The 17976-nt window shown below is 43.4% G+C and overlaps 1 protein-coding gene across 2 annotated transcripts; it reads left to right on the top strand.

The window, feature by feature from the left end:
* The first annotated feature begins 14554 nt into the window (after positions 1–14554).
* Positions 14555–17707, top strand: LOC6546293 (zygotic gap protein knirps). Of its 2 annotated transcripts, none has more exons than XM_026977673.1 (3): positions 14555–14956; positions 15711–15788; positions 15987–17439. In XM_026977673.1, exons 2-3 carry the CDS (start codon positions 15711–15713, stop codon positions 17193–17195), a joined length of 1287 nt encoding a protein of 428 aa, XP_026833474.1. In that variant the 5' UTR covers positions 14555–14956; the 3' UTR covers positions 17196–17439. The 2 variants fall into 2 exon arrangements, with proteins under 2 accessions (XP_026833474.1, XP_001973525.3); XM_001973489.3 differs by lacking the exon at positions 14555–14956 and adding an exon at positions 15456–15594 and having other exon boundaries at positions 15987–17707.
* Positions 17708–17976: the final 269 nt, after the last annotated feature.

The raw sequence follows: 17976 nt of genomic DNA, 5'->3' as shown, positions 1-17976 counted from the left end.
CCATTAGTCTACTTTTAACACGCTTTCAGGGAGTCTGTGTTTGTTGTTTTTATGGTAACGTTTATATGCCTAAATAAATGGAAATACAAAACCGAATAGAGGCGAACAAAAATCCATTAAAGCCTTTTTGTATATTAGAAAAGCGAAACAATGGGGAGGGAGTTCGATTGATGTCATTAAATTTTTGCCACGCCATAAAATTCATTGATTTTTTTTGTTTTATTGAAAAACTGCCGCGTAGAAGTGTTATAAAAATCATTTAAAAGCCGAGATGGCCGCAGATTTGATGATTTTTTTGTGGTCTCTGTTTTGTTTTTACTGCACGAAGCCTTTGCTTATGCTCAACTAAAATGATTTAATTTCGAAACGTGCCTTGCAAACTTTATGATCAATTTTCGCTTTAAATATAGATTGAATGCCTCGCCGAATTATTTAAATATGGCTTTGGCTTATTTATTTATTCTGTTCTTTGTTTTTCCTTTGTTTCGAATATCATGTGACCAAGGTGCTTTACTGGAATGCAAAAGTAAAGGAGGGAGCAGCTTTTGATTATCGGCCACGGACTCAATTATTGTAAATTTTATGGATTTGATTTACGATGTTTTAATAGAACAGTGATTTACGGCGGAATGAAATGTTGCGATTAAATTTATTTGATTTAATGCGAACGTCCTCGAATGTCTGCGAAGTATTTATGGCTAATCAATTAATATTTTTTAATTAATTTTTCGATTTTTATCGCCTCCTCACCTACGTGAATTTATTTAATTGAAGTATAAATGGCGAAATTTTTAGTCTCATTTCTCTACTTTTTATTTTGCTACCAATCGGAATATTCAACCATTTCCCCTAATGAAATTATATAAAGGATCCATATCTTCTCTTGCTAATTCGTGCGGTTCTTTCGTCTTTCGATTGTTTTGCACCTCCAATCTGCTGGAGTTGACTTCATTTCCATTTCTATTGAGGCATTGATCTCTCGCCGGGCTGTGTGCCTCATAAATAAACTGTGGCAAATTCTCTAAGCCAACTCGCTGAAGGCCCATAAATTATAAAGGCGCAGAGCCACAACAACTAAGTTGGCCAATGTGGTTTTTGTGTCATTTTCCTGGCGCGCTTAATAAACTACACACACTTTATGCGATGTTGTACTGGCCTGCCGATTGCTGTTATATGATTTCATATATCATCGGAGCCTGCTCCCCCTCCCCCTCCCCCTCCACCATTTTACTCATTTTGTACTTTTTTTGCCGAGTTTACTGTGCTCATAATGCGCAGGCGTGCGGCATTTAGTTCAGCCTGTCGACTCTCGATTGTCCCTTCTTTTGGCCCCGATTGCGCAGATTCCCCTTTGGCTTGTTTGTATATATGCTTTTTGTGTGATAACATTTTATTGTCCGCATTATAAATTATTGGCGTTTGCGGGATCGAGTTGGCATCGGAAACGGGGCAAAAAGCATCCTTTCACGTTGTTCGTTCTTAGCATGCAACATGTGTCCAAATTTGTGCAGCATGCGAGCAAGAACTGGTGAAAGATACCTATGTTTAGTTAGAGATAATACCCTGTTACGCAAATTAGCAATTTCTAAGACGAAGATAGATGGAAAAATAAGCCCTTTGGGCGAGTAACACATATAGAAATCCGTAAAATAGCAAATGCACACATGATAAATGACTTTACAGGGTATCCGACTGCTCAAATAGCAGCTTGCGGAGCGGCGACTTGATTTTATAAGTTTCTTAGTTTTTGCACTGGCCTGTTGGGTTTGCGCTTGTTTTGGCCTTTTAGGGAGCTTGGCCCTAAAACAGACAATTGAGTGTAGTGTGAAAGTTGCTTTAAATACTCTCGGTATCGCTATCGATGCCCGAAGGCGATGGAGCAGACGACTTGTGATGGAATGGGAGGATCTCGAGATGGGGCTGCTGCCACCAAATCAAACCATTTATGTCTGGCTCATGCGACAGAGAACAAGACTGGGATCCATTGGTGGGGAATCTTTAATTACATATGGTACGGGGCACACCCGCTGTGCTGAATGGGGTTCCTCCTCTCAAAGTCATCTAACTGGAGCCCAGCAGTAATGAGCTGAGCGTCCTACACTGCCAGCAACTAAATAACGCTCATATCGAGAACAATGGGAAATCTGTCCGGAATCTGCGGCATCCCATTATGGCCCCGATATGTAGTGTACATATGGGGCTGGCGGAGGAGCGATGCGCATCGATCAACCGAAATGATATAATTATGGGCAGGACTGAAGGGCGGCTGTGTGTAAATTGATATCAACAAATTACGCGAAAATATTTCGAAAATATTAACGAATGTGAATGATATAATGATGAGGCGAAGGATGTCAGAGGCACTCGACAAAATTGTTTAGCCGTTTAGGTTCCGATATTTATAAATTATCGGATAATGTTGCTCAAAGAATTCCTAATTGATAAGATGTCATTAAGTTTTGTTTAATCATTCTGCATTTAATAATCATAGCATAACTCTGTAATAATGTACAGACATTTTCTTTCAGTGCAGCTGCACCACCCTAATTATGCCCAATTTAAAAAGGGTTAATTAAGGCACAAAACGCATTTCGTGTCCTGCGTCCGCCAATGGAGAGCGTTATTAATATGCGACATTTTTGATATCTTTTTGCGGCTGCCCGGCAAGAGGAAGACCGATGCTGTGGGATATATACAAGCATACACACTCGGCGATCGCAGCGACCATAATTACATACAGCATTTGTCATAACACCAGATATGGACATCCGATGCTGTTGCGCCGGGCGCGAAGCCTTCGAGCCCTGCTTCGAACCAGACAAAGGATGCTTTTGAGCCTGGCCAAGACCCGAACTATGCGACAAATGTAAGAGGGGAGGAGTACAAAATGAAATTGGTAAAAAATGATATCGAGAGGCGGCGGGGGAAATTGTAAATATCATCATTGCTCTCAGCCAGCGATCGCCGCATTTTATAAATAAAACAAAATCATAAATGCTGCGCTCAACGGCCGGCGAATGGATGCATCTGATCCTGGGTGCTATATAATAATTACAGTCCGCATCCCCTTTCATTGGGCATGGGGCATTGGGCAGACGCTTCGCGCTGGAATTCGGAGCATTGTGTCATATTTAATACAGCAATTTTAATTAAACATATTTTGTAAGGAGTGCACGTCGCTGCATTCTGGCCAACGAGATTGCGCGCAGCGATAGCCCGACTTGGGATCGGAATAGAGTAATTCATGGCAGTTTATGGTAGGGCCACCACTTGTCTATCATCCGCTGGAATTTCGCTTTGATCTGCGGAATCGATCGGAACGTGTGGGCAGTGGGTTCCGTGGCTCCAGATAGCTGACAAATGGGAGCTGTGATTGCTCTATTTCAAATTACCATAATGTTAATATGAATTTACTTGAAGAACTTATTGGTTGCAAACAAATAGTTACAACCAATGGAGAATATATTTCATTCTTTCAAGTCACATTTAAATTTGAATCGGCTTGAGATTGAGGAGTCTTAGGCCCAGAAGACTTCTCGCTATGACTTTACCTCCACAACATACTTGACCTTTGGTCCATTACTGGGCCACCTTCCGTTGGGCTACCACCGCCGTGAAGATGTTAGACAATGCCGTTGCAACCCAAATTCAATTCCAAATCGATGCTCGGTGATTATTCAAATGATTTAACTAGTTCACCGCAGCTGACCCTCAGTGGGCAGCTCTCAAGTTCGCTGGGGCCCAACCCGAAAATCCGAACTCTGGCTTCCTAAGGTTGCAGAGCCTCCAAGTGTGCTGCCCGGAATCGGAGGAGTCGAGCTGATGGCCGCGGGCCATTTGACTGACTGACTTCGACTGCATTACATTTGCAAGACAACAATGGGCATTTTTATACGTTTTTTCGGCGCTGCACTCGGCGGCGTTGGGCGTTTTTATTTTTACAGATATTGTTTACAATTTCACAAGTCCAGTCCACGAGAGCTGTGCCCTCTCATTGTTGGAGCTGTGGCAAAATGCTGATACTGAAGCTGAAGCTGGAGCTGGAGCTGGAGCTGCTCCAATCATCATTTTGTAGATATTCGCTTGGTGATATATTTTGGGTGAGCGCTTCCGGCAAATCGGAGCCAGTGAAAGGTCAAGATGTGGCCAAGAAAAGCAGCCGGAGCCAGCGGAAAACTGCTGCCCAGGGAGCTGTGTGCCATTGGAGTGGAGTGGGACTGCGAACGAAGGCACAGTTTTACAACTCCAGATGCACTTTCGGGGGCTTTTCCTTAGTAGCCGATTTCGGAACGGGAATAGAATTGTTTCACGTCTCATTAGAGACCTTAGGGAAAAATTGGATAAAATAAATTTAATGTACCACATTAATTATCCATCTGAATGGGATTTTTGGTACATTTTGTAACTAAAATATACTTTATGCAATACTTGTAATCACCTTTAATTAAACGTTGGTTTGAAATTCTCTATATTGATGGTTTTGATAGTAAGTAAGTTTCAGACGGCAGGAGCGTTGTGCACAAGCTCCACTGTACGTCGTGTGGCATCGAAATAAACAAATCAAAGTGAGCCAATGTGCCCTCTTCTTCCTCCCGTTCGACTTGCGGTATGTGCTCAATTTTCCATAACATATTTGATCGCAGCGATCTTTGCAATCGCCTCTGACTTTCCACTTTTCCCTTTGTTCGCTGCTTTGTTCGTGTGTGAGAAAAACTTATCGAATCGTGGCTATCGTTTCGGGATTCGGATTCGGGCTTTCTGGTTGCCATTCGGCTTGGGTTTGGGTTTCGGTTTGGGTTTGGGTTTGGGTTTGGGCTTGGGTTTGGGGTTCAAATTAAAGCCAGGTGACCACGAGGCCAACGAGCTGACAAACCTTTCGGCCCGGAATGCTTTCACACACGAAGATGATCTCGCGGCAGGCGGATATTTTAGTATACTTACTTAAAGTACTTGACAGCCCCCAGATAAACCACATTCGAGATCATTAATTGCCGATCTTTTCGCTCCAAAAACTGCCCGAAAGTAGGATTCGCACTGGCCTGCGACGGGGACCTGGAGTTTGGGGCTTGGGGCATGGGAAAGCGCCTGGGCGAAGATCATTCAACTCCCACAGACACCCACACCCACACCCACACGGCGTGGCACAAATGGCAAAATCCAGCAGACATCAAACAATGATCACGAGTGGTGCTCTGCTGCTTTGCTTTTGTTTCCCAGTTTGCCTGGTGGTGCGGGTGCGGTTTGCTGTGGCTTTGAGTTTGAGTTTGAGTTTGCTTTTGGGCCAGATCGATGCTGGCCGGCTGCTCGATGATAGCCCGTGACTATGACTTGGCCTGGCTTTGAGTTATCACACTAAAAACAATGGAAAAAATAAAGCGTTGATAAGAAACTCCAACTTATTTATAAACACTTCGTCAACTTGCAATGCTCTCTGCAGACTCTGATAAAAGGACTTCTGTTTTTTGTAGTGTGGCTGCCTTATTTTGCCTAAGGCCCTTTGGCTTGAACTTGTTCCACATTTCGATTGCAATGCTGACGGAGAAAGAGCGGCCAAGTCAAATATGATTTTCAATTTGCCGCGATCGCTTTCACGAGATTTGCATGCCACTTTGCATCTGGAACAGGGCAACTCCCTCGCGCCGTGGAAAGCCATTAAACACTTGAGCAAACCCAAGTCAAAGTTCAACTGGGTTCGACTCCTTGCCGCTTTGGCTCATTAAAACGCCACTCCAGTTGCATGTGTGGCACGCATGTGCACTTCGTACCCGCATTTGTTGGCGCGGAAAAGTGCATTTGCCACAAATCAAAATATTTATTGCCAGCGCGGCTAATGAGTGGAGGTCCGAAGTGCTCGATATACCACCCAAGTCGGTTATACTTGTAGATGCACCGCATAAATAGCCACAAAGTGTGTCGTAAAAGTTCAACGCGATCATCAAAATGTTCCTCTTTAGTGGCAGCTCCTCGGGAGGATCGGGGGCATCGGCCACTTGGGACCTGGGACCTGGGACCTGGGCCACCGGCCTGGAGCAGCCCAGTTTATCAGGCACAGTGCCGTGTACAAAATGCTATGCAAATTTGGTTTTTATTTGCCCGCTGCTGCCAGAACAAGTGCAAAAGTCCGCGGCGTTCCCATTCCCAGGTGGCCGCACACTGAGAAATATTGGGCGCTATTGTAGTGAACCGAGGTAAAATAGGAAATTTACTTCTTATCTTAACTACAGTTTACATAGCTATTAAACTATGCAATTGCTGTCAGTATTAATCAATATCTTACCATAAATTATTTCCACATTTTAAGTGGAGACCAAATTATCCATTTGCACTAGAAATCCGTTTCGATTTCCTTTAAGAGTAGAACTGCACTAATTTGCATTCCCGTGCAGCTTAAGCCGCAGCCTGATTTTCAGATTCCATCTGCGATGGCCATATGTCCATGGTGCACCATTTACAGAAAGTCAACTCTGGATTTTATGTGTGTTTGGCATTTGCGAAATGCGTTCGCATGCACATTTGAATCAATCGCCGAGTCAGATTGGTTTCCTCCTTTTTCTCAGTTTTTACGGCGACCAGAGAGATTGGGATACCGGTTGCCGGACCGCCGAACTGCGATGCTTTTGAACTGCACTGATATCGTTCCGATTTGACATTTAGCATCGCTAATTCATGCGAAATCACCACAAGATTATGCTCATAAGCACACATTACGATTGCACGTTTATTATAATTTAGGAGTTTACTCTGCGATCCCATCGCTGCAACCAGCTGGAGCCTCGGGAAAGTCGGTGACAAAAGCATTTCGCAGTGGACGAGGACGAGGATGGGGATGGGAATGTGGCCGAGGTGAGACCACTTAGTGCTGGATAACTTAGATATGAGTGTTTAGTTTCTGTGATTCCTTTTTACGACTGAGTGACCTGGAAAGGTACTATATACTATACTAAATAGGCGAATGGAGACGCGGAGATAGGGACTTGGAGTGGCTCTAGCGAAAGTGAGATGTGGGCAGACTACTGCCAACTTTCCCTGGCAGGCGGGGTATTTTTATCTTAATTTCTTTAACCTTATATGAAAACTATAATTTAATAAGACTTGCAATTTAAGCCGCTTTACCGATAAAAATAGAGGATAGTGGAGACACTCGACATAACGTCCTATTTGTAGTTGATATGTTTTTGTGTAGATATCATTACTAATATAGCAGGCTGATGTTAGAGTGCCGGTGTGCCATGGATCTCAGTTCGTTCTTTCTTGTGTTTTAAGGGCTTCGTGGAACCAAGACATCCCTATTTAGCCAAGATCTATGCGGCTGCGAAACCACATTGGTGGGTGGATAACGATGCTGAACCGCAAAGGAACCACATTTCAGGCGTTTGAAGCTCGATGCGTTCGTTTGTGACTTGTGCGCGGTTCCAGCAATCAAGGAGGGGGAAATCTCCGGCGGGTGGCGCAGAATCAGAGAAAGAACCACCTAATGGGGCTTCACTGTGGGCCGAAAGGCAGGCGATGCGGTACTGTCTTCGCACTAATTGAGCATTTAAATGCAGCGTAATTACTTCTCTAACACCTTCATCAGAGGCAATCGTCAACGGCTCGCCTTTGATGCGGATGCGCACTGCAAATTAGCATATAAATTGTCCCGTGTGAACATAAAATCAAATGACATGTGAGTTTGTCAAAAAAGCCGGCTCAAAGTGCCGCTGCGGAGCCGAGTCTTCTTGGCCACAAAAGCTGGCGGAAGGACATGATAAGGTGGAAAAATGCAGTCATTAGCATAGCGAACGTGCAGCTAATTGGAAATGGAACAGATCAGCATGAATGAAGTGGCAATGGGCAGGGGCATGGGCATGGGAGTCTAGTACCCACTCGGCAAACTGGGAAATCGAAGGGTAATCGCATGTAGACCCCTAAATTCTGGCCACCGGCGCCAGCCAGACGTCTTTATGGCCGATCACGGGTCGATGTGGTGCATTTTAAATCGGCCAAAGGGCACACAATTAATTAATGGCATAACAGTTAGACGAAACTTCGCTCAAGCTTCCCAGCCACACGGAGAAAAAAGGGATACACTAATGGTCGGCATGCAAATTTAAGCAACCGCGGAATAAGTTGTCTGGAAATCACATGTAATAAACTAAATTTGCAGGGGCATTTCTTGCATTAAACCATGATAGCTGTGCTTAGCTATGGTAGCTTGAAATGCCAATTGTTCTCAGTGCACTACTCACTTCATTCAACAGTTTTCAGCCGGGTCTATGAAGTGTGGGCGAGTTTTTTGACCCGTTGGCGGGCAGGAAATGCAGCGCGTTCTGAATGCCAAGGCGTATTCCAAATGATCGTTCGATGGTCAATGGTCGACGTTCGCTGGCCACCCTTTCCCCAATCAGCCCTCCCCCTTCCCCCATTGGGTGAATATCGTTGCATAAATGCGCTTTGCATAACTGAGTACTTTTTTAACTCAGCCTTAAAGCAAACGATGACGTTGACGACTGGCGCTGCCGCCGCTTTTGGGGCGTTTGCTGCACTTGTTGGCATGGAAGGGCAGATGACTCCCTACACTGGCAGAAAATATCCGTTTATTAATAATACATCAATTCCAGGGCAGAACAAAATAGTTTTGAAGTATTACTGACTTTTAAATATATTAACTATATTATAGTTCAAAATATTGTCTGTAAATCATAGCTCATTAGGGAAATCATTTATTTTCGCCCAGTGCTTGAAGTTGGGCGTTAAAAAAGTTAGAGGGGGTGGAACCGGGGTATCCGGTCACAATTTTTATGTGCGATCATTAAAATCGATAAGAAAAATCATATTTATACTCAGTGAAATATGTTTCCAGGAAACTAATGTGTGTGGGCCACGGACTGGTTGCAATTGCCTGGGAATCAACTTGATGATCGCACGGATCGTGCCAGAAATAGAAAATAAATGCCGGAAAATAGTTTGTAGTTTAAAGAAAATTCTATATTTCCACTGGAAGGGTGTTTTGCTATAACAATTTTTCTTTCCAATTTCTTTTACGTTTGTTCCAAAGACTTTTATATATATATATTATATTTATATATTATATATATTTTATAAAACTAATGTAGGATAAGCACTTCGCGGATTTATAAAGAAATAATAATATGAGTACTTCTCCGATAAGAAAACAAATGTAATTACTGTTTTCGGAAGATAGGTAATCTGGTTTGGTATGACAATTTTCTGCGCAGAATGATCCTTATGTATGTATGTATGCATGTATGTATGTATGTAGTGTATGTACCGGTGTATGTAGTGTATGTACCGGTGTATGTATGTATGTGTGTATGTATGTATGTATGCATGTATGCATGTATGTATGTATGTATGTATGTATGTATGTATGTATGTATGTATGTATGTATGTATGTATGTATGTATGTATGTATGTATGTGTGTATGTATGTATGTACATATGTATGCAGTGTATGTGTTACTTGCACAAAGTAGTAAAAATTATCTTAATTAAAGCCTGAAGAATGTTTAACTTACTGTCGGAACACATAGTTATTGCCGCTTTTAATATTTGCTTACGAAAAATATTGTCTTGCAGCCCTATAATTCCCAACTGGTTCTAGTGAGGACTGTAAGGCATGTCTTCTAATTTAGAGTCGCAAAATAGTTCAAGTCATCTCTCTTACCGGTCGAGCAGTGAGTGTAGTGTATGTGTTCTTAAGTGTGATTGCTTGCAAGATCAAATTGGCATCCCCCTTGAACAAATAACTGGGCAAATGTTATTCATACAAGTGTTTGAAATGTTATAATATTTATTTTAAAATATTTATTCATAAAAAATATTTAAAATACAATACAAAATTATTGTAAAGAAATTGATTACCCTACACTGAAAGGGATATATATTTTTATGTTTATGTTCCATTTACGCATCTTATTATTCCAGTGTCTTTGGTATAACCAAAGTCATATTGACTAATCTGGCTTCGTAGTAAGGGCGATTTCGTTGGACGGATCGCTCGAGATCATGATGCCCAGTGAAACGAGGAATTCCCGACAGGCTGCCCATTGACGGCGTTTTTTCCCAGTTAGCTTAACTTGCTTGCGGCTTAGATAGATTATCGAGCATTAGGCCAGGATTACGGGTCGGTGTTGTTGGCCGCCGGAGACCTTCGAGGTCGCTCTCTCATCGACTTGTGCAATCTGTGTAAATTCCAAAGCCAGGATCCGATCAAACAAGTCCCGAGTCGCCGGTCAGGCGGATTTAATTGAGATCAGCCAGCCAGCGACGGAAACTGTGTGAAAAACCGCGAAGCGCTTTGGAAAATTTGCCGCATTTCCCGCCTGGCTGGAAATTTGATTGCCAAACCGCAGCTTCGACTTCCGCTCGTTGGTTTTGCCCAGTCCCGGAGCAGAGTTTAATCTCAAACATGTGGGTACTTCGGTTTACATTAACATATCGTTAGCGATCTTAGATCTCCGGACTGTGATCCGTGGGAAGTTTGGCGTTGGTCCAAGCCAGACTCGCACTGAAACCAAAACTGAGGGAAACTCCAACGGAAAACTCGCAGATTTGGCGAAAGGCTTAGACGCTCACAGTCGGATAAACCCTGCTGTCATAATTGTAGCGTAATTATTATTTATGCTGTCACACTCGATTATAAATATCATATTTGCCAAAAGTCTTAGGAGCGTTTTCAACCCCTTTGCGCCAGCTTTGTTCGCGTTTTGTGCTGCCATCAATAACCATATTTTGGGAATTTGCATAATTTCATAATTCCAATACAATATCAATTGTCCGATTCAGTGATAAGCTGAAGAATTCCCGCCGAGAGAATCAATAAACGCTGGCCATATATCAAATACAAAGCCCGCTAAACCATCGAAACGAGTTTTAGGTGAGAGGAACATCGAAAGCGTAATGAAGACATTACTGAAACACAATTAAACACAAGACATTTGTCAGGCAAAACCGAACCAACCACATATCAAAGACATCGAGAACTTCCAGATGCCATGAGAAATTGGCAAAACAAGTTTTATTGACTTTTCCTAGCCCCCAAGCTGAATTCATAATTTTTCGAGAATGTGTGCAAAAAGTAAATCTAATATATATTATACTAATCAAGAGGTAGGGTTGCTTGGCTAAGAAATATTTAATACCCTGTATATTATTAATATTTTATTAAAAACCAATAAACAAGATAAAATTCATTAAAAATATTGCAGTATGTGTTTATTTTGAGAGGGGTGTACCAAAAATGGTGATATGATTTTTTTACTTTTTAAATAGGGGTTTAGAAATGTTCAAGAATTTCCATGCTTGAAAAGGAATTTATTTAGCACTGAAAACCTGAACTTTCACCCTTTTTTTAAATGATTTTATTTTTAATATTATTTAATTTTTAAAGTAAAAAAATGTGAAATAAATCATCTATGCCAGCTAAAAACTCCCCACTCTACAATCAACCGCAGCACATTCCGAACCAGACCGGTTAATAATAGTGCTTAAGCCGAACAATTCTTAATTTACTCCGATGTAAGATAGAAAATCCGTTGTGAGTGATAAATATTTTCCGCCTCCAATTCCATATAACGAAAAGTCGAGAATCTCCCGCCGCCGCCCGTCGCTGGTCATCAAAGCTATTTTTACTATATAATGAAACCCGAATAGTCATCGGAGATAATGAACCCATCTCAGTCCAGGGCTCGATCCGTTGTTATCCAACGAGTTGTGATTCATTGGATTATCTGAGGCATTATGCCTAAATCTGTGGCCTGCCAGCCATTAATTTACTAATTGAACTGTTGTCCATCAGATATTTAGCAGAGTCCAGCTTATCTTATCTCTGTGGACCAGGCCAGACGGACGACCTGTCCGTTGTGTAGGATACCAAATATGCAAATTCCTTGCACATCATTACAATAACAAAGATGGCAAAACAAAATGCTAAGTCCGAGCTGTTAAATCAAAAATATGCAAATTACTCTTGCGAGCGAACACGAGTCCAAAAATTGAGTTCGAACAAGTTCGGACGGACCCGGGGTCGATTTGATTGATATGTGCTGGTTATACAGTCATGTGCCAAAATGATGCAATCAAAACTATGTAAATGCGAACGGGGGCCTCTCGGCTTCTCTGACATCTTGAGTATTTAATGCTGTATAGCCAGAAATCCGGAACAGTTAATTCCATACCTACGGCAGCACAATTTAGTAGCTGCCGTTGCCGACAGCTTCTGCGTTTTACGACATTGGGCAATTGAGCCAGAGTTGAAAAGTCAAAAAGTCATCGCAGATTCGAGCGTTACTTTTTATTGTGTTTTTTAGCAATCGACCATTTTTTAGCCTCCTAGTAATAGGTGATCTTGAGGCTGTTTCCCGAGAATTTTTGTCATTTTTTACGCAACTCAGCCGCGACAATTGACTTTTTTATATGAGGTCCTGGTTCTGGTTCAGACCCGCTGTTATTCAAGGCCGAGAGGCAGCCGTTTTATCCCTTTTCCGCTTAAAAAATTGCGGATGGGTGGATGGATGGGTGGAATTCGGGTGCTCTTGTTTGGCTCGGGTTATAACCATCGGCTGCTCGACAATTTTTATGGTTACGGCCGACCGGCCTGACTTTATGACTCGCACGGCCCAAAACGTGCAACGTGGCCCGAACGCAGGCTGAGTTTTTTAGGCCAATTCTTGTGGTACCTAAGCCAGCGATTTCGTTACCTAATCGCGGGATCAGCTTACCTAAGCTGCAGATTATCCTAGGATCATAATTATGACGGCGGACGCGACACTCGGCTCGGTTTTTTTTATTATTTTTGAAAGATGCGAACGCATTGCTGGCCGGCAAAAAACTTAAGCCGGGGATTAAACCGGATTAAAGTCACATTGTCCTCATTTTTTCCTCTCCTTTCGGGCTAACTAATTACCCCGGGAAAATTACCCATTTGGCTTGCGCGGAAATTCGCGAAAACGCCTCAAACGCATTTTTTGCAAAGAATTTTCGACAACGAGTCTTTTTTATGGTGTGAGAAAATAGAAAAAACGGTGGGCAATAAAAGTGAATCGATTAGAAAAAAGGTGGGTGGCTGAACGAAAAACTGGCGAAAAACGAGATGCTGGATTCGAAGGATGGTTCTAGTTACTTTTTGACTTTTTTACAAGCCTTTTGTGCGTTTTTTCCCGTTTTACTCGGAATTCTCCTGCCTGATGCAACAAATGAAAGTCAAATGCGAAGTCTTCTAGGAAGTCTGCTAACGAGTTTTTGTCAAGAGTACACCTTAAACATAGCTTAGTACATCGGTTGAAGTATTATATATATTTTATAATACTAGCCACACGTCAGAGTGGAAAAGTCAAGGTTCTTCTCTTCTGGTCTGAACAACCCTTTCGGTACAATGCACATCCATAAAAGGGTTAAGCACTCGGTTAGCGGCATAAAAGGGTTAAACAGGTAGCTTCTTTTTTATTTTGGCTCTGAGCAAACAACAATAAATATTCATAAAAAGAGTTAAGTGCCGTCATAAGGTTCTTTGTTTGGACACAGGAGAAATTGTGTTGGAAGTTGACTTTTAAAAGGGTAAGAACTAAATTCAATTGATATGTGTTTTTTATTAAGAAGTATGGAGGAAAAGGAGAGGCTGTTGAAGTTTTCATTTTTACTAAGAATGTATTATATCATACTATATAGCTTTATTTATTTAATTTAAAGCTAAAACCTAAAGTAGCATACAATGACTATTTAAGAATATGTTTACATGTCAACTGACTATTTAAGAATATGTTTACAAGTCAACTTCGATTATATATGAGTCATTCTGAATCCAGGAAATAACCCGTCGAAATAGTCTTCTTTTTATTGCATTTCGGATGGAAATGCAATTGCTCAACTATCATTTTATAGGTATGAATCAATGCTGCTCTTTTATTGACTAACTTGTACTTTAAACGTTTTAATTTATTGCTAAGCCGCGGCCATGCAAACTTTAATATATTTACTGAAACATTGAGACTCGTTTTGTAAATCACACACTACGAGGGGATTGTTCCCGCGGAATGAGGTCATTAAAATCAAACCAGGCTGTAATAAGCATTCGCGAAACGCTAATGGTATCCGAAAACCGGCGGACTTTGACAAGAAACCCCCAAGCGAATTGGCCTCCAACCATTTCGATTTCGAGCGGCCAATACGGCTCCGCCCATGCCAAAAAAATGAGCAGCTGTTAAAAATGAAGTCAACGGCTTAGTTGAATAGCTGAGGTGGTGTGTGTGCTGTTCGAGTGAGTGAGAAATCCAGCCGCCCTTAGCACGCGAGTATGTATCTTTAATAAACAAACGAATAACGAATAATATCAGGGCCATGCAAATTGCCAGCTACAGGCACTCAAAATCGAGAGAAAGAGCCTGAGATCCGAAATGAGTGAGTGTTTTCCATTCATTCACTAACAGAGCGCTAACATTCTGCTAACAGTTCGCTCAAGTGGGGTTTGCACTCAATGCGCATGTGTGCGTGCTCGATCGCTCTCTCACTCGATCCGAGTCTTAAAGGTGGTGGTTTTGGCCGTGATTTATCAGAGAGCTGGGGCTGAAAACTGGTAAGTCTGCTTTTGTGTGAGTGCGAGTACATAAGCCAAAGAGTTCGGCCAGTAGGCGAAACACAGAAACGCTTCTTGCCAGTCGAACCTCTCAGCCAGAAATCAGTCGTCAGCTAGTAGCCGAAGTGTCAGTTACACACATCGAGGTTTTCCAGACCGCGTTGCTTCGACGATCGAACCCACAGCATATCGTATCCAAAACTATAATCAAAGTGTTGAAAACCTGAATCACACAGACTGATCGAAAAGTGCTTGCAAACCCCCGAAAAACGACAGATACAAACTGCCAGAGTGAGAAAACGTGCAGCAACGATCGCGAATCGCTGCAATTAAAAAGTCGTCATAAACCCAGTGCCCATCCAACAAAAAGAAAAAAACAAAAGGTAAGTTCTGAGCGAGGGAGACAACATGAGATCAAAGTCAATTCACGGTTTTCGTTTTTGTTTTTGGGTCGCGGCCGTCGGCAAATTTTACGATCCCTTGTGCACTACTTTTATTTTTTACTGTTTCACGCGAAAAACTAACGGCCACATTTCCACCTTCTCCCTATTTTTTTGCATCCCGAGGCCGCGGGAAAAAAATCACAATTTTCATAAGCCGAATTTTCAGTTTTTTGTTTGACTCGGGAAAAATCGGCGTGTGTTTTTATGGCCGAACGTCAAGGTCCGGACTGCTGGCGCATTTTTTAGGGAACACTATTTTCGCAGCACTCGTAATGACTTCGAATAAAAAAGAAAATCTACCTGAGTTTTATGACTGGACAGCGCGAAAAAAATGAAAATGAACGCATAGGGTTGCATAATCCAGCAGCTTAAGTTTTTTGGCCTGTTGTGATCATAAAAAACGCCCATCCTGCCTAGTTTTTCTCTTTTCCCTATATATATCCTGGGCCGCCTAGAGCCCAGCATCAGTTGCTCAGCAGCATTCCAAGCGAACAGATCACACAGCAGATCCTCACAGCGATCGTGAGAAAATCTTACAAAATTCCTACAAACAGTACTCCAAAATGGTGTTCAACTTGGTTAGTGTCCAGCATCTCCCAGTGCCCTTCAGTTCGCCTCATTGTGGATTAAACATGCACCCCTCGACCAGCGGATTAAACCCTTACTAACGCGGGATTTCCTTACTATCTTCCAGATGAACCAGACATGCAAAGTGTGCGGTGAGCCGGCGGCGGGCTTCCACTTTGGCGCCTTCACCTGCGAGGGCTGCAAGGTAAGTTGTGTCTTAAAAAATCCATTGACAAATGAATTAGCAGAAGGTATTCCTAAGGGGTTAGGGGAATTACTTCCTTGAAGTGTTCCTGTTCAACGAAAAGGCAGTTGTGCCCCAAGTTTCTTGAATGAATTCTGCTCTTCCATTAATCAGTTCCATGCCACTTAACTAACCCACATCCTCGCCAATCCATTGCAGTCCTTCTTCGGCCGGTCCTATAACAACATCAGCACCATCAGCGAGTGCAAGAACGAGGGCAAGTGCATCATCGACAAGAAGAACCGCACCACCTGCAAGGCGTGCCGCTTGAGGAAATGCTACAACGTGGGCATGTCGAAGGGAGGATCCCGCTACGGACGTCGCTCCAACTGGTTCAAGATCCACTGTCTGCTGCAGGAGCACGAACAAGCCGCCGCAGCGGCGGGCAAGGCGCCTCCAACAGCGGGTGGCGTGTCGGTGGGTGGTGCCCCGTCGGCCTCCTCCCCAGTGGGCTCGCCACACACGCCCGGATTCGGGGACATGGCCGCCCATCTGCACCACCATCATCAGCAGCAGCAACAGCAGGTGCCGCGTCATCCACATATGCCTCTGCTGGGCTATCCCAGCTATCTGCCCGATCCGTCCGCCGCCCTGCCCTTCTTCAGCATGATGGGTGGTGTGCCGCACCAGTCGCCCTTCCAGCTGCCCCCGCACCTCCTCTTCCCCGGCTACCACGCCAGTGCCGCCGCTGCAGCGGCTTCTGCTGCGGATGCCGCTTACCGCCAGGAGATGTACAAGCACCGCCAGAGCGTGGATTCCGTTGAGTCGCAGAACCGCTTTAGTCCCGCCAGCCAGCCACCAGTGGTGCAGCCCAGCTCCTCGGCCCGCCAGTCGCCCATCGATGTCTGCCTGGAGGAGGATGTTCAGTCCGTGCATAGCCATCAGTCGTCCGGAAGCCTGCTGCATCCCATTGCCATCCGTGCCACGCCTACCACTCCGACCAGCAGCAGCCCGCTGAGTTTTGCGGCCAAGATGCAGAGCTTGTCGCCCGTCTCGGTTTGCTCCATTGGAGGCGAAACCGCCAGCGTTGCGCCAGTGCATCCCCCCACTGCCTCCGCCCAAGACGGACCAATGGATCTAAGCATGAAGACCTCAAGGAGCTCGGTGCACAGCTTCAACGACAGCGGCTCGGAGGATCAGGAAGTGGAGGCGGCTCCGCGCCGCAAGTTCTACCAACTGGAGGCCGAGTGCCTGACCACCAGCAGCAACAGTTCCTCCCACTCCGCCGCCCACTCACCGAACACTACCACCACCCATGCGGAAGTCAAGCGGCAGAAGCTGGGTGGTGCAGAGGCCACCCACTTCGGTGGCTTCGCGGTGGCCCACAATGCGGCTAGTGCCATGAGGGGAATATTCGTGTGTGTCTAAGTACACGGCGAAAAAACAAGTGGGAGGAGTCGCCCCAAAAACCCTCGTTGTTTATTTTTTGTTACTTAAAGAAAATGTAAATTTATTCGTGTGCGCTCGCTCACACTTAGGGAAGTGGAAAGAGATAGGGACAGACAGGTTTTGCTGGAAAGAGACAGCTTGACCAGGTAGTTGCATTGCACACGCACACATACACCTATGCACATCACACCATCACACCACACACACATACACACTCACCTATTGAGCTCAGATCCAAAAATTATTTTTATGAAAACGTTAAAATTGTAAATATTTCTTCGAGCTTGTTTGCAATTGTATTTTAAAGTTAGCCGGCGGTAGAGCCGTAGAAGTAGTAATCATTCCCACCCTCGAAATGCTATTGTACATACAAATTGTTAAGTCTAAGAATGATCTTTATTGTCTCTAAGTATTCTATTTTGACCTAGTTATGGTATGTCTAAAGATTGGCATTTAGTTTTATACAAAGAAAAATAAAAACTATTGAAAACTAAACTTTTGCGGGCTTTAATTCTTCCTATAATAATTCACAGAATGAGCAAATACTTTGTCGAAGTATTCACACCAAATTATTTACAATGTAGTCTACATTCAAACTTATTAATTCCATGACACGATTAACTTCGGTGTGGCTTCATTTTAGTTGTGACTTCATCGAAAAATGTGTTTAAATTAGAAAACGCAAAGTTTAAATAACTTGAGCAAACCATTTAAGAAATACTCCAAGACGAAATGCTCTTCGTACCTTAAAGTTAACGAA

The sequence above is a fragment of the Drosophila erecta genome, unplaced genomic scaffold, assembly GCF_003286155.1.
Source record: "Drosophila erecta strain 14021-0224.00,06,07 unplaced genomic scaffold, DereRS2 tig00000021-arrow-pilon, whole genome shotgun sequence".
NCBI classification, from domain to species: Eukaryota; Metazoa; Arthropoda; class Insecta; order Diptera; family Drosophilidae; genus Drosophila; species Drosophila erecta.
This window is presented reverse-complemented; position numbering and strand designations above follow the sequence as displayed.

Coding starts and splice junctions, on each gene's coding strand:
- LOC6546293 (XM_001973489.3), top strand. Junction 15,789..15,986: donor TCACCTGCGAGGGCTGCAAG/GTAAGTTGTGTC, acceptor AATCCATTGCAG/TCCTTCTTCGGCCGGTCCTA.